The sequence below is a fragment of the Microtus ochrogaster genome, chromosome 7, assembly GCF_000317375.1.
Source record: "Microtus ochrogaster isolate Prairie Vole_2 chromosome 7, MicOch1.0, whole genome shotgun sequence".
Lineage (NCBI taxonomy): Eukaryota > Metazoa > Chordata > Mammalia > Rodentia > Cricetidae > Microtus > Microtus ochrogaster.
This window is the reverse complement of record NC_022014.1, coordinates 32,885,805-32,900,377: the sequence shown is the minus strand read 5'-3', so window position 1 is coordinate 32,900,377 and position 14,573 is coordinate 32,885,805. Positions and strand designations below refer to the sequence as shown.

Sequence of the window (14,573 nt, the reverse complement as noted above, 5' to 3'; positions counted from 1 at the left end):
TGCACTTGGGAGCTGAGCTCCAGGACCAGCCCATAGGATCCTATCAGATTTGTATGTAGCAAAAAGTAACTAGACCAAAGAAAAGAAAAAAAAAGTAACTAGAAATTGAGCAAACGGCCCATGCTGGGCATACCTTTATCTCAGGTAATTCTGTTTGTGAGCAGCCTTGTTGGAGGCTGTCTTCCACTTGATCAGATGACCCAAGTGTTCCCTCTTTATCCTGGCATCCTTCTTGGCCTATTATTTTTGCTAGCCTATTTTATGTTTTTAAAATGTTATTTATTTCCTTATTTTGCCTGCACGGCATTAGGAAGAAATAAATAGTATTGATCTAGTTTTTAATACTACCTACGACTTTATTAACATATATGTCTCAACTGCCCATGTGTCCTGTAGTTACTCAGTTGCCTGTAGTTCTTTAAGGTTGAGGTGGTGTGGACTCCTCCCCTTCCAATTTGGCATGGTTTTTGGTATTCTTGTTTAGCTCACATTTGGGCAGTCGTTGGTGAGACTCTATAGGTATAGTTTCTGGCATTCCTAGGACACACAGTCTCACAGCAACTCCCTGATCTGGCTCTTAAAAATTTTTCATTCATTCATTCATTCATTCATTCATTCATTCATTCATTTATTTATTTATTATGTATACAATATTCTGTCTGTATGCCTGAAGGCCAGAAGAGGGCGCCAGACCTCTTTACAGATGGTTGTGAGCCACCATGTGGTTGCTGGGAATTGAACTCAGGACCTTTGGAAGAACAGGCAATGCTCTTAACCACTGAGCCATCTCTCCAGCCCCTCTTAAAAATTTTTTCACTCACTCTGTGCAATGTTCCCTGAGCCTCAGGTGTGGGAGTGTTTTACAGATATCCTTTGGGACTGGGCTGCACAATTCAGTACTTTGCCTGTGGTTTTCTGTAGTGGTCACGGACAGTTGCAAAGAAGTTTCCTTGATGAGGGGTGAAGACTATGCTTCTCTGTGAGTATAAGGACAACTATATAGATTGTTATTAAGGATTATTCTGGTTTAGTAAGTTAGTGGTTGTAGATTCTCCTGCAGTGACCATGACTTCACTAGCACTGAGTTAGTAGTTAGTAGTTATCTAGTCTCTCTGATTGAGCAAATCCTAAGTCCAGTTAGAGTGCTGTTGGTTACTGCCAAGGTATGCATTGCCACTACTACACCCATAGGGCTATTGTGCCATGCTGGTTGTTGATGTGTTTCATAGGCGTCGTAGCCAAGTAGGACTGTTGGTTGCCTCTTTGGAAGCTTGCATGGTGCCTTATGGTACCATGAAAGTTAGTTCTCAGGAATGGGGTGTTTATGTCAGTTACAGTTCAGGGGTCTTTGTGCCCTGTTTCTGAAGTGCATGGTGTCTTCAACAATATGAACTTAACCTTCCACCTCTGGGGGTAACCAAGAGCAATAGCAATAGGCTGTTTGGGAGTCTTTTGGATAGTCCTTGCCAACAGCTCAAAAGACAGCTTCTCGTGTTTGGTGTTGGGATTTCTCTTAGTCTTTGATTCTTGGAGGCAAAGACTTAGTTCAGATGAGAAAAGTTTATCAAAACTATAAATGCATATTTATATGTGTATTAATAGGTGTCTTTGATAATAGTATGATTCCTTGTGACGTTTTCAGACATCCTTATTGTTTTATCTACTTCCCTTCATCTTAGGAGTTTATCTCCTTCTCCCATTCCTAGAGAAGCTCCCCCTCTTCCATTTCTTTCTTAAACCTTTTCAAGTCTAGTTAGAATTGTGCAGGACAGGACTCTCATCTTTGCTTTAACAAGTCCTCCAGGAACTTCTGGTGTCTGCTCTAGTTGGTGAACCACTATCAGAAGTAACCTGCTGCAAGGGTGTGAAGGAAGAGCATCCCTGCACACCCTGACCTTGCTTACCAAAGTCACCTCTCGGAGCTGTGTGGAAAGCCTTTGGTTTCTAGTGGGTATCTCTACAGTGGGAAATCTGGAAAGTTTCAGGTGAGTAGCTTTATGGGAGAAGTTTCTCCTTGGGTCTCCCATAAGTAGTGTTCAGAGCAGCGCTAGCAGGATCTACTTTCGTTTTCACAGTTGTGTCCTCATCAGACAGTAAGTAAAAACATTTTGTAGATGTATAACTGAGTCACAGGTCACTGACAGGTACCATGTAACAGCTGCTACAGCAGAGGCTTTTGTGAGTCTTCCTGGAACAAAGCCACACCCACTTGTTTACCTGTTGTCTAGGCTGCTTTAGCTTTAGGCTACGGTGGCCACATAGAGGGTTTCTAGCCAAGCCTGGCTTGCAAAGCTTTGAGTATTTATTCTCTGACTCCCTACAGAGAAATACTAATGCTTCTCAAACAGTAATGATGGAAATTCTGACTGATGGGCACTGCCTATGCGCTTGAGGCTCTGAGAGCACCGAGTCCAAGACTGCTCTGTGTAACAGGATCAGAGTTCATTCCTGGCTTGATTCTCTTGGTCTCTTCACCATTATTTATGACTCAATAATTCTTAGAGGAGTTGAAGAATAAATCATTTTATTAGAAAAAAATTCACTAATACAGAGTTCTCCCATTATTCCTGGGCCGACTCTCCATCTCAGCTTCACTGCAGGCACCCTGAATCCCCCAGAGAAATTCTGCAGAAGGTTGGTGCCTATGATTTATTCCTAAAAATATGCTGTTACCTCCCTCCCACTTTCCTGTCAGGGCGCCTCTAGCCACCCTCCTTCGCTCTCCCAAGGGCTCGTCGAGATGTTAAATCTGGAGAAGCAAGGCAACCCCAGCTAGAACCCACTTGGATGGGTTTTCTTTAGTCTTCAGGTGGAAAGTCCACACGAAGGTGGGTCCCCGCTGACAAGTCTTGTACACAGGACAAGCATAGGCACTTCGGCAATCTTGTTTATCTGCTGGAATGGCCTTGAGGAACATCACAGGCATGGGGGGTGTCAGGTCCTTCAGCTTCGCCTCTGTAATGATCCCAGCCTGAGAACAAGAATGCAAATAGAGCCAGCGATCAGCCAGCTAGCCTTGCTTCTGCGAGAGACAGACATCCCGCCCTCATTCCTGCCCGCTCTTCAGTCTCCCGTTAACCCACAGTGCAAACTATCTCATACTCTAAAAATTTCTATTTGTTCAGCATAAATCAATGTTTTTTGTTGTTCTTTTGAGAGGGAGGTGTTGCTGTGTAGCCAGAGCTGTACCCAAAGTCACGAGCCTACTGCCTTAGCTTCCCGAGTGCTGGGATTATAAGCACGTGATACCACAACTGGCTTTAAGTCAGCTGCTGTTGTAAAACTCTGAATGTATAGACTGATCCATCTCCAGGTAGGTTCCCCTTCTTTTATACTTTTTCATACATCCCTTTCCTTAGACTATAAAGAACAAGTATTTGACAGATGTCAGGCTAGGTGCTAGAGAGCTAGTGGGGAAGGCAGCACCGTTTCTGCCAGCAAATGCTTTCAGTTTTGAGGTTAGAGCTGGGACCAGTTGTGCTACCTCTTTGGAGCTTCATTATGTGGTCATTTCACCTGTAGAGCATTTCAACTTTTTGCAAGGAGGCACATTGTTTCTTTAACTGGGGACAGGAAGAGTGTTCACCAGTTTGTAACTTTTCAGCTGGGACTGTCTGTCTTCTGAGATGCCTTGATAGGATTATCTAGGACCACCGTCTAGTTGGCTATAAAGTTTCTACTGATTCTAAGAAACTTTCTCAGGAATGAAAGAGTCCCTAGTCAAATAAATTTGGACTTGCAACAAGCACACTGAAGACCAGATTTTTATAGAGTTCAGAAGGTATTTAACTATTTAATCTGCTGCTTTCCCAACTGCTGGCCCACACGTGGTGCTGAATGCTTCACAGTGTCCATTGGGAATGCTGACCCCTGTGCCCATGTGACTCTGATCTACTTTTGTTATGGACAGAATAATCAGGTTTGTTTTCATGAAGTGTACCGAAAGGATTTGTCTTTCTAGCTCTCTGAGGCTGATGGGAGGCATGGTGTGTGACAGAACTAGGGAACTGTGGGGCTCTCATTGGTCCTCAGGGCAGAATGTACGTGCTGAGGAGGAGCAGGGCAAGCGCAGACTATTTGTTTTCAACATACCATAACGCCAGCCCTTTTAAAGCATATGAGTCAGTGTTCCTGGAGAGTAATAACAACATTCTAGTTTCAGATTGGGTTCGTCACTGCAGAAATGCAGTGCCCCATTGCCAGTTTTCATCAGTACTGTGACATCATCAGCTGTCCGTGTGCCAGACGCAGTCCAATTCTCTTACACGGTAACCTGTTTGATTTTCACAACAGCTGTTCTCCCACTTAGCAGTTTGGTGAATGGGGGTCCACAGCCACATGGTTAGTAAATGGTGCTCTTGTGTTAGATGCACCGGTTTTTGCACAGGCCTCATTTTAAGTACACTCTCCTCCAATCAGAGCCCATACTCTTGCACTATTCTTGGCTGGGTAAAAATGGTCTCTGGAGAAAGTGCACTTTGGTCAAAAGATTTCAAAGCACTGCACTGGGGAGTCACTGTGCATGTCACCCAGCTTGCCCCAAGGTTCCTTTGACTTGTCCCCAGACTGTACATACCTGTGTGTCCCAGCAGGCACCTTCCATGAAGAGGCCATAGATGTAAACCCCTTCCCGAGGAGGGCTCCGGATCTCCTCTCTGTTCTTCTTCGTCACATCGCATTGCAGGGCCATCTGGTCTAGTGGCCATTCATTCTTTCGGGCCATGGACTGCATAATGGCAGTCAGGAAGGACTGGGGGTTGAAGAAGCCTGTCAACCACACAGTTGAGGGCATCGAGAAGTCGCCTGTCCAGGCCTCCAGCTCTTTGATTCTGTTAAGCAGATCCAGAAACCAGGCTGCCAGACCTGCCGTGGAAGGGTAAGCTCGCCTGGCCCAGGGTTCTGGGACCACATCTAGGTACAGGGCATTTTGTAAGTTTTCCATCTCGCTGGTCATGGTCAGCTCCCCCTAAAGACCAAGAGTAGGACAAAGTAAGGGGGCAGACATCTCAGGAAGCACTGACCTCTGCGTCCTTTGACTCATAGTAGGAGCTGACTCCAGCTGTAGAGGCTGCTAGTGTGGGCCTGGCTTGTATTTGCTTTTGCAAGATTTGTCTTATCAAGGCTGTTGCTTTAGAACATGCCTAGTACCCACTGCTGCCATTTCACAGTGGCAATGCTAAAAGAAAAAGCTGCTGCTACAATACCTTGCTGGGGCAGTACAGGTGTGTGAGCTGCATTCCTACTGGAATTACTACGCCTAGGTGCTGACGACTCCCACAATAGATCTGGCAAATTTAGGAAACTTTTTACAGGCTCAGTCCTGTTGGCTGCATTTTATGTGCCCAGTAGCTACATTGTGTCCTGGCAGGCATGGATGTCCCTAACAACATAGAGGCTTCAACACTCAGGCCTTTCGATTGGTTTTACTGTCGCATTTCAAGTGAGGATAAAGAAGTCAGGTGGCAGTGAAAGGGGCAGAGTAGGACGCTGATCTTCAGTGGGAAGTCCTCATTTGTGAAAGGGGAAGGGTGAATTTAAGCTGGCTCTCCTGGATCCCAAGAGCATTTGTGAACTCAGCATGAACGTGAGTAAAGGGGCCAAGGAAAGGCAGGGGCAGAGCACAGCAGAGATGCAGAGGATAATGAGACTAGGTATTAAGCTGGGTTCTCAGAGTGCTCCCCATAGATGGGAAGGCTATGTTTCCCATTGATGGAAAATGTAGAATGTATGCACCTTTTCCAGGGCGTGTTACAAACCTTATGTGTTACAGCTTAAAAAAAGTTTAAGCTGGTATTGGTGGCACATGCCTTTAATTTCAGCACTCAGGATGCAGAGGCAGGCAGATCTGAGTTTGAGGCCAGCCTTGTCTATAGAGTGAGTTCCAGGACATCCAGGGCTACAAAGAAAAGCCCTGTCTCGACAAACCAAGACGACAACAAAAAACTTAATGTGCCTGTAATGTTACCATTTGCTTGCCAATGTGGTTAAAAGGATATATACAAAATAAGATTATTACAAAAAAAAAAAAAACCAAAAACAAAGTACCACAGAGCTATCAAGAAAAAAATGAGAAATGATCACCCACATTTGTGTAAAAGATTTCATAACCATGACTGGTCTCCAACTCACATTCCTTCTGCCTCCCAAGTGCTGGAATTGCAGGTGTCCACCACCCTGCCTGGGAAATGATAGGGCTAAGTTTGCTACCCCACAAAACTGTTCTGGGTCTTATCAAGTTTGAGTTTATCTATGGAAGTTATTGACTGTACATGGGGAGTCTTGGATTTGTTCCATGCTGCAACCCCACAGGATTCATGGGTCTTTAGAGCACAGACTGTTGGTAGTGGTGAAGTATGATGAAAATGCCCTGGTTCTACTTTGAGGACTGTGTCAGTGAGACAAGTTCATCCGTCCATCCTTTGAGACTTGAGACAGCACCTGACCTTTGCTTGTGAAGAGAAGTCATTTGTTTCTGGTTATCAACAATACTTTGACGAGGATTCAGTGAAGCCTGAAACCAAGACTGAGTTTTGTTATAAGACATGATGTGTTTCCTATTAAAATAAGTGGCATGGTCTAGGGAAAAATAGCTTAACTTACTTGGCAAAAATGTTTGCCAGGCAAGTATGAGGACCTGAGATCTATCCTCCAGATTCCCTGTAAAAACAAAACGAAACAAAACAAAACAGTCAGGCATGGTGGTAGGAGCCTTTTAGTCCCAGTGCTGGGGAGATGGAGAGCTCACTGGCCATCTAGCCCTGTCTAACTGGTAAGTTCCAGGTCAATGAGTGACCCAGATAAGATGGATGGCTCCTGAGGAAGAACATCATTCACGGTTGACCTGTGGTCTCCAATGCATGTGTGTGTATATACTCCCCTCCACCCACACAAACAGACCTCCCTGACACTGATGTGAACAGCAGTGAAACTATGCACCATGTACCTATGATTGTGGTATGTGCTTAGATATATTTGTCCAAACCCATAGGAAGAGCAACACTACGAGAGATCCCCAAGCAAACTGTGGACTCTGGTGTGTCACTGCATTCATCAGTTGTGATGAATGTAAACTTTGCGGGGTGCTAGGAGTATTTTGTGAGGCAGGGATGGCCGGATGTGAATCTGTAATTGCTATGCACTTAAATACTATGCTAGAAAACTAAGGTCTAATTTTTTAAAATGCAATACTTAATTTAGAACCTTTCAGAAATCTAAACTCCCTTTGACAGCCAATAAACATAAAATATGCAACTTAATTCCTTAACATTTTTCTCACATCCACTTATAATATCATTTGCAATGACTAACTGAGAATGTACTGCCTCCTAGGCTTCCCCACTTTACTGCAGAAGCAAGAACCACCGAGGAAGCAGAGCCGCCTTGTAGTTTGGTTTCTGAATGTAGGCATTTTCATTACCTTGAGTAGAAGTAGAAAGGGTTGGTCTTTTAAGTAGCTGGAGGCAACAGTGTCCTTCCTGGGTTCACCAAGTGTACCTGTATTGCCTTCTGAGGCCTAGGGGAATATAGCACTGGTGGTCTCCATGCCAACCTGTTCTAAGATTTTGCCAGATGGACATAGGGGGATAGATAAAGTGGCCAAACTCTGGGCACCAGCCTCCCACTTTAAAATTATTCTTTATCTTTTTAATTTTGTGTGCAAATGTGTCTAAGTTTGTACTACTGCATGCAGTCTCTGCAGGGGCCAAAAGGTATTGGCTTCTCTGGTGCGGTAGTTTTAGCCTGCCAGAGGTGCTGAGACCCAAACTGGGGTCCTCTACAGAGCAGCATATGCTCTGAAAGGATGAGCCTGCAGCAGCCCTTAGACCAGCTCTTCTTAAAAATCATACAATGAAGAAAATGGTTTCCTAACTTCCTACCTGGATCTGAGCAGCACTGTTAATATCTAAGTCTGCCTGCTCACAGGGTAGGTCAGCGAAAAGAAAACTTACAAATCTGGCTCTTCCATCTATTTAGCAGCCTTGTGTTCCAGGGCCCAGAGACACACTTCAGTCCGTGTAGCACCTTTCCCAGGTATGAAGGCTGCTTGTCTGTGACCTTACCCTCTTGATTCGTCCCTATACACAAGTGTCTTCGTAACCTTCCTTTAGTGCAATAGAATGGAAACCTTCTTTGTCCTATAGTCACAATGTGTTCGAAGCTAGATTCATAGGCTGCGGTTAGTCCAAAGCCAAGAAAGATGGCATAGAGACCAGAAACTTCCCTTTGGAAGGCTGTGGTCACATGGTAACAGCAGCATTCAGCCCATAGAGGACAGGCTGGGGATAACACTCCCTTGAGGGCTTCATGCCTCACCCTATGCTGAGGGTCAGAGTTAGACCATTCTTCTCAGGAAAATGCTTTCTGTAACTAGCTTTCTCCGCCACCATGCTGGGGCTTGAATCTGGTGCCTTCATACATTCTAGGTAAGCACTACACCCCTGAATTACTCCAACCCTTAGTGGTGGAAAACAGTTTCACTACATACTTAAGGCTAGTCTGGAATTTGTAATTTCACCTCCTAAGAGCAGAGATTGTGGCATACATATATGCATACATATACACACATATATATGTATACCATATATATATGACATATAGACATATACACGTACATCATTACCCCTGGCCACTAGATTTCATTAATATAAATCACCAGGAAGTAGAATAAGAGTCCCACATCTTCCACAGTGGCTAACTCATTTTAGTCTCTGGTAGAGAACAAGATAGCTAAAGGTATCAGCCCTGGGTAGCTGCTGAGTGGGTGATGATTCAAAAGACCAGAACATGACGCCCCTTACATTTGATCTGAAAGTCAACATAGTCTGCAGGAGTCAAGACCCAGAGCCAGCCTTTGCATTTGAACATTTCACAAATTTAGAAAAACTAAAGCCTAGTGGAAAAAGCCAAGGCCATCCATCATTTGAATAATGAGATGTTCCAGACATGCCCAGATGTCAGGCTAGCCAAATGAAACGGGACCCATGGGGGTTCTGAGGTTTTCTGGCAGCTGCATTTCAAAGCATGAAACAGGTAAGTTTAATTTCTCTAATGTTCCTTTTAATGCAATATACCAAATGTTTGGATATACAATCAATGTAAATTATTAATGACATTTTGTAGTTTCTGGTTTTCTTTCTTTGAAATCTGATGTGACACATCAGAATCTACTGTATTGGACAAGTCTAAAAACTTGGATTCTCGTGTTTTCCCCTGTAGGAAGAGAATTTTCTAAATAATCTATCAAATGTGTTTTGTTGAAAATTACAAAGAGTGGGAAAAATGAAGCACCATTTAAAAATCTTGTAGATGAGGCTTTTGTGTATCTGACTAATGAGAACGAGAACACCTAGGGAGGCCAAGAGCCAGATGTCTGACAGTGGTAAGTTCCCGAGAGAAATCCTCTCTGTGGCCGGCTGGCTTTCCCCCAGATTTCATCTCTACCCACATTCTGTGTGCTTTGAGACACTCCAGGCTTACAGGGCTGTGTCTGGCAGCTCAGCTAGGACTTTCTGGGCATGTGGTTTTTATAGCCAGTCAGTTCATTTTTATCACAAAGGCTAAGAGTGTTTGGCTAATGACTCAAAGGGTCAGGCATTTGTAACTGTGGTGCCCGGTTCAGGATGTCATTTGGCTTGGCTCGTGTGCTAGGGGACTGGAGATGGCCACTTTTTCCTACACTGAACCAGCAGCAGCCTTGAGTGGGGACATGTCTGCTGAAGAGAAGCAAAGGACAAAGGGGAAGATCAGCAGGTCACCTAAGACCCTTTTCCCCAAGCTTGGAAGCCAACTTCCCCACTGTTCCATCTAGCAGGTGCTGGTGTGCTCTATGTCCTAGCCAGCCTCCTGTTGTAGCTGCTGCTTTCCCTGCTCTGAACTCTGCCTCCTTTTGCCATGGGGTACATCCTCTGCTTTTCCTCTTTCATGCTGTGCTTCAGAAGCTGCACTCGCTCCCAGGGTCATCTGGCACTGCTTACAGGGCTTCCCCGTGAAGTCAGCAGGGAAAACAGTAGGACCAGTGGACGGAGAATGTGTTGTGAGTCTGATGGCCAGGCTACTCGGGACTGCCCTCATGAAACTGTTTCCTCGGGAGGATTCTGATTGGATACTACCCTCCAGGTCATTCAGGCTGCTCACTACTTTTAGGTCATTGTATCACCTAGAAGTTCACCTTACTTACACTGTTCTTTGTCTAGGTGAACTCTAGAAGGCTCTGGGTCCTCTGCTCTGATCCTTAGCAGCCCTGTCCTTTTGTCCCCAACTGTCCCTATCTACCTTTCCTCAAAGGTCTCTCTGTGCCGCCTTCTCCACAGCCTTCCCTGATCTCAGGGTCTTTACCTGCTTCCTCCTTTAGCCTGTTTACAAACTCCACCTTCCATCAGGCTGACCTGGCAGGGAAGGCTCCTCTTCCGCCTATCTGTATCCTTCCCCACAGAGCCCATCAATCAACATTGTGGGAACTAGCCTGAAAGGAGTGAAACTCCGTACTGCTTCTCTGTCTCTGCACAGTCATTCTTCATGATTGACTACACAGAGCCACAGTGAAGGTTCTTAGAAGAAAAATGAGTGAACAAATTGGAAGTCGAATGGGTAAATAGCCTGCTCCAAATTGCATGGCGTCAATAAGTTATGACTGCAGCAAGCCTATTCAAGATAATTGCCACTGTATACCTACTTCCCCAGGACTGGAGATGCAGAATATGACGGCAAGGGCCTGGTTTACATTTGAGATTGCTGTGGAATTTTGCGTTTATCTGATTATATCCTGGCACAGAACTTTAAAGCCATCAAACACTGCCTGTCCCCAATAGCCCGGGCATTCCCATTTCATCTTCTATATTACTTCCTTCTGCCCACATTGTGCATGTGTGTGGGGATTGGAGATTAAAAGAAGAAAAATTAGAATAGTCGTAGATTTTGTGCTACTTGGTACTTTCTTTAGGTGTCTACATGTAGAAAATTCAGTTGTTTTTTTTACACACACGACTGTGATTTTGTAACCCCAAAAGCTAGCCACAAAGTACCAGCAGAATCCAGACTTGGCTTTTGGGGGCCTAGCTGAGCGTTCACTGTAAGCTACAAGGCCAGTTCCTGGATAATAGACATACTTCTAAGACACTGGGGGTCAAACTCAGGGCCTTGTGTATGCTGGGCAAGCTCTTGCATTGAGCTGTTCTGCCTGCCAGAGATGATAACTCTTTTTATTAAAGATGTCACTTGTAGAAGACCCACTGAATAGGGACCGAGCACTATGCTGATTCTTTCAGATGTCCCCAGGGCTAGACTCCAGCCTCTGTGGAGTGACACCTTTCAAGCATTTAGATGGCTTCAGAACAGTGGCCCTTCAGCTCCCAGACCCCCTGGTGTCTGCCACTCTGTCCCTGTGGGTTACAGCCATGTCCTCTGGCAATGTTTCTCTGCTCACCTGTAAACCAAGGTGCAGTTCTCTTAGTGAGCGCCGGATCTCTCTGGTGAGGATGTTCATGCGTTCACACTCCTGGAAGGCAACTACAATGTAGGGGGTGCGTTCCTCCACCTTGGCCATGAGCTCTGGGATGTTAAACTCATCGGTCACCCGATCCAGTATTTCTTCCAGAAGGGTCTTGACCTGTTCTCATGGTAGAAAATATGGGGTTAAGGAGGGACTCCATGGAAAGACATGCCTGGTATGGTAAATCTGGCCAATAACCTCACAAGCCCCATGGGTATTAGGCTTCTACCTTTATTAATCTGCTAAATGGACATAGTATCAAACTGCCTTCTAAATCCATAGTTCTCTACCTATAGAGTAGAGTAGCTCTTCGGCCTCAGCAGAGAAGTTGCTCTGTACAGAAGATGAGGGTTAGCACAGAAACTCAAACCAGTCAAAGTGCTGAGGATATAAGTGAGTGTGGGGTGCTTAGTCACACATGGGACATCTGTATCACTTCAGGGATCGGGACTATTGCAGGAGAGGGGGCAGGAAGACTGTAATAGCCAGAAGCTGGTGAGTACCTGAGCAAAGCAATGTCAGGACATGATAGGACTGTCGTACTTTTAAACTCAATAACAGCTGTGGTTGCTTGCAAAAGATTAAGGGAGTCAGCTTCTACCCCTGAGTTGGTTATTAAAAAAAAAAAGACATGGATTGAGGGTGTATGGAGATGAGAGTTCTGAATAAGGAGTTAGAGGAAGGAGTGGGGGGTGAATATGATCAAAATAGATTGTTTTAAATTCTCAAAAATTAAAGTTTTTTTTTTTTTTTTTTAATGAAGGGATTCCATCCTCCTGTAATGGACACTAGATGACAGTCACCAATCACCTGCTGCCCTGCCTCTCATCACACTCCAGTTTGCTTGCTTAAGTCAGCTAGGCCAGGGTTGAGGAGTGACCTCAGGACACTTCTCTCCAGAGGCTGGCTAGTTCTCTGTGACTTGTGTCACCAGCTTAAAAAGATAAACATACCTTTCTAAGAACTGAGGTTGAAAAACTCACAGGCTGACCCAGTTAGCCACAGGAACTAAAGTGGAAAGCCATAGGACTCTGACCTAAGATGCCCCTTGTAAGTCACATGGGCTGCGATGATGAGCACCTGTAACGTGTGTGTGCTTGTGTGCCCATGCACACATCCACAGCCTTCCAAGTCAGCGGTTCCCATATCCCAGGTCCAGTGAACCATGCATCAAAAATCAAGCATGCCTTGTCATAATTCCATAGACAGTATAACTGTTTGCACAACTTTAGACATTGTAACTAATCTAGGGGAGATTTAAGGAATATAAAATGGATGGGCTGTAGCTCAGTAAAGTACTTACCTAGCATGTAGGAGGCCCAGCACTATATAAAAGTATACCAGAGGATGTGCATAACTTATATGTAGATACTAAGCCATGAACATAAAAGGCGTTTGAGACTTTGGCATCCCACAAGGAGGTGTGGATATTGAGGAGACCTCCCCTCCCCCACTTCCCTCTGTATTTCCAGGAGGTTTTCTATGTGGTTTTCTGTTTGTGAAAGAGGCTTGGCCATCTATCATGTAAACTCCCACAATCCCTTTTCCCACACTAACTATCAGCTTATTAGACCAGGGGAGCCAGAATAACCCGGATTTCTCTGCTAGAAAATTGGACGTGAGGTACAGAGATTGTGGGTTATCTGGGGGCAAGCACTTGCAGGCTGAGTAAATGAGTAAACCCGGGAGGTTTGTTAGCAGAGAAAGACAAATGAAGCTGTGCATACATAATGGCCATATGGGCAGCAGAGTAGCCGAGGAGGAGCAGGAAGGGAGCAGGTGAGCAAGCACCAGCCCTCCACGTCCTAAGAGCTGAGCTCCAAAGGCTTGCACTGGCCTGGGCTTTGTTGGCTCTGACATCTCCATCCCTTCCTCCAACAGCAGGCCTCTATCTCTTTTGAGAGATTATTTCCTCCCCATCTTTCTGGACACAGTCATCGGCCCAAGCATTTCCTTACTCAGTCCTCATGGGATGCAAACAAGTCAGGTCTCAGGTTTTCATCCATGAACATATCCACTAGAGTCTTGACTGGCTCCCCTCCCCCAACTCCCAGGGTTGACTTGAAGATCAAATCAAATGAGCTGATGGATGTCACAGCATCTGAAAGCTTTAAAGGACTATATAAATGTAAAGGGTGATTAATATTCACCTTGCCTTGAATTGCTAACACACGATCCATTCCCCAGGAAAAGAGCTGATGGTAGAAAAAAGGAAACCAAGAGCCTATCACCCCACGCCAAATGGGTCTCTGGTTGCTGTCAGAGCAAAAAGTAGAATAGAATCTTAATGGTACCTGAAAGCTGCTGCCGGGGCCAAAGACAAACGGCTAAGTTTATATTATATTCCTGTCTCTGGAGTGGGATTGAAGAAACAGTTCTGTATCAGTGAGCAGCCATTTGGCGGTGACTCACAAAGAGATGAAAAGATGGTCCGGAGGCATTGCTCCAGAATACAGGAGAATGGGGACACAGTTCTTTCCTGCTTCTCATCAGGTCAGAAGGGGTCTGGAGGCCTGGGGAGGAGCTGGGCAAGGCAAAGGAGGATGCTCTTGTGCTCAGGGAGCCCCAGGGGTCCTTCAGAGGGGATGGGTGGGTTCCAAGGGATTAGCTCTACTTCATTTCCATAAACCAACACCTTTGCTTTTTCTTCTCTTTGGGAAAGTAAATACATATTTACCAGAAATATCAAGAAAAACACCTTCTAGAATCTTCTCTTCTTATAAGAGGGAAAATGCTGTTAAGCTGCCAATATTTGACTGGGTCATGCAGATTTCCTTCAATGTACAGAACACTTAGTCTTTTCAGTCATCAGCCAGCCACATTCACTTGACAATTGTCATTTATGCATTTATCAACTCACCCACCCACCACCATGCCTATCAGTCTCTCTATCTCTACACACACATGTACATCTACATCTATCTCTCTCTCTCTACACACACGTGTACATCTACATCTCTCTCTCTCTCTACACACACGTGTACATCTATATCTATCTCTCTGTACACACACATGTACATCTACATCTATCTCTCTCTCTACACACACGTGTACATCTACATCTATCTCTCTACACACACATGTA

General features: G+C 45.0%; 1 protein-coding gene across 1 annotated transcript in view; it reads right to left on the bottom strand.

Annotated features, from left to right (window-relative positions):
• Positions 1–2,516: 2,516 nt before the first annotated feature.
• Dnah9 (dynein axonemal heavy chain 9) overlaps positions 2,517–14,573 on the bottom strand; it is a 333,793-nt gene continuing 321,736 nt past the window's right edge. The window contains exons 67-69 of the mRNA XM_005349858.2: positions 11,423–11,605; positions 4,577–4,966; positions 2,517–2,971 (exon numbers count right to left, since the gene is read on the bottom strand). Coding sequence (XP_005349915.1) covers positions 2,744–2,971; positions 4,577–4,966; positions 11,423–11,605 — 801 coding nt within the window. The 3' untranslated portion in view covers positions 2,517–2,743. The remainder of the gene's footprint in view (positions 2,972–4,576; positions 4,967–11,422; positions 11,606–14,573) is intronic.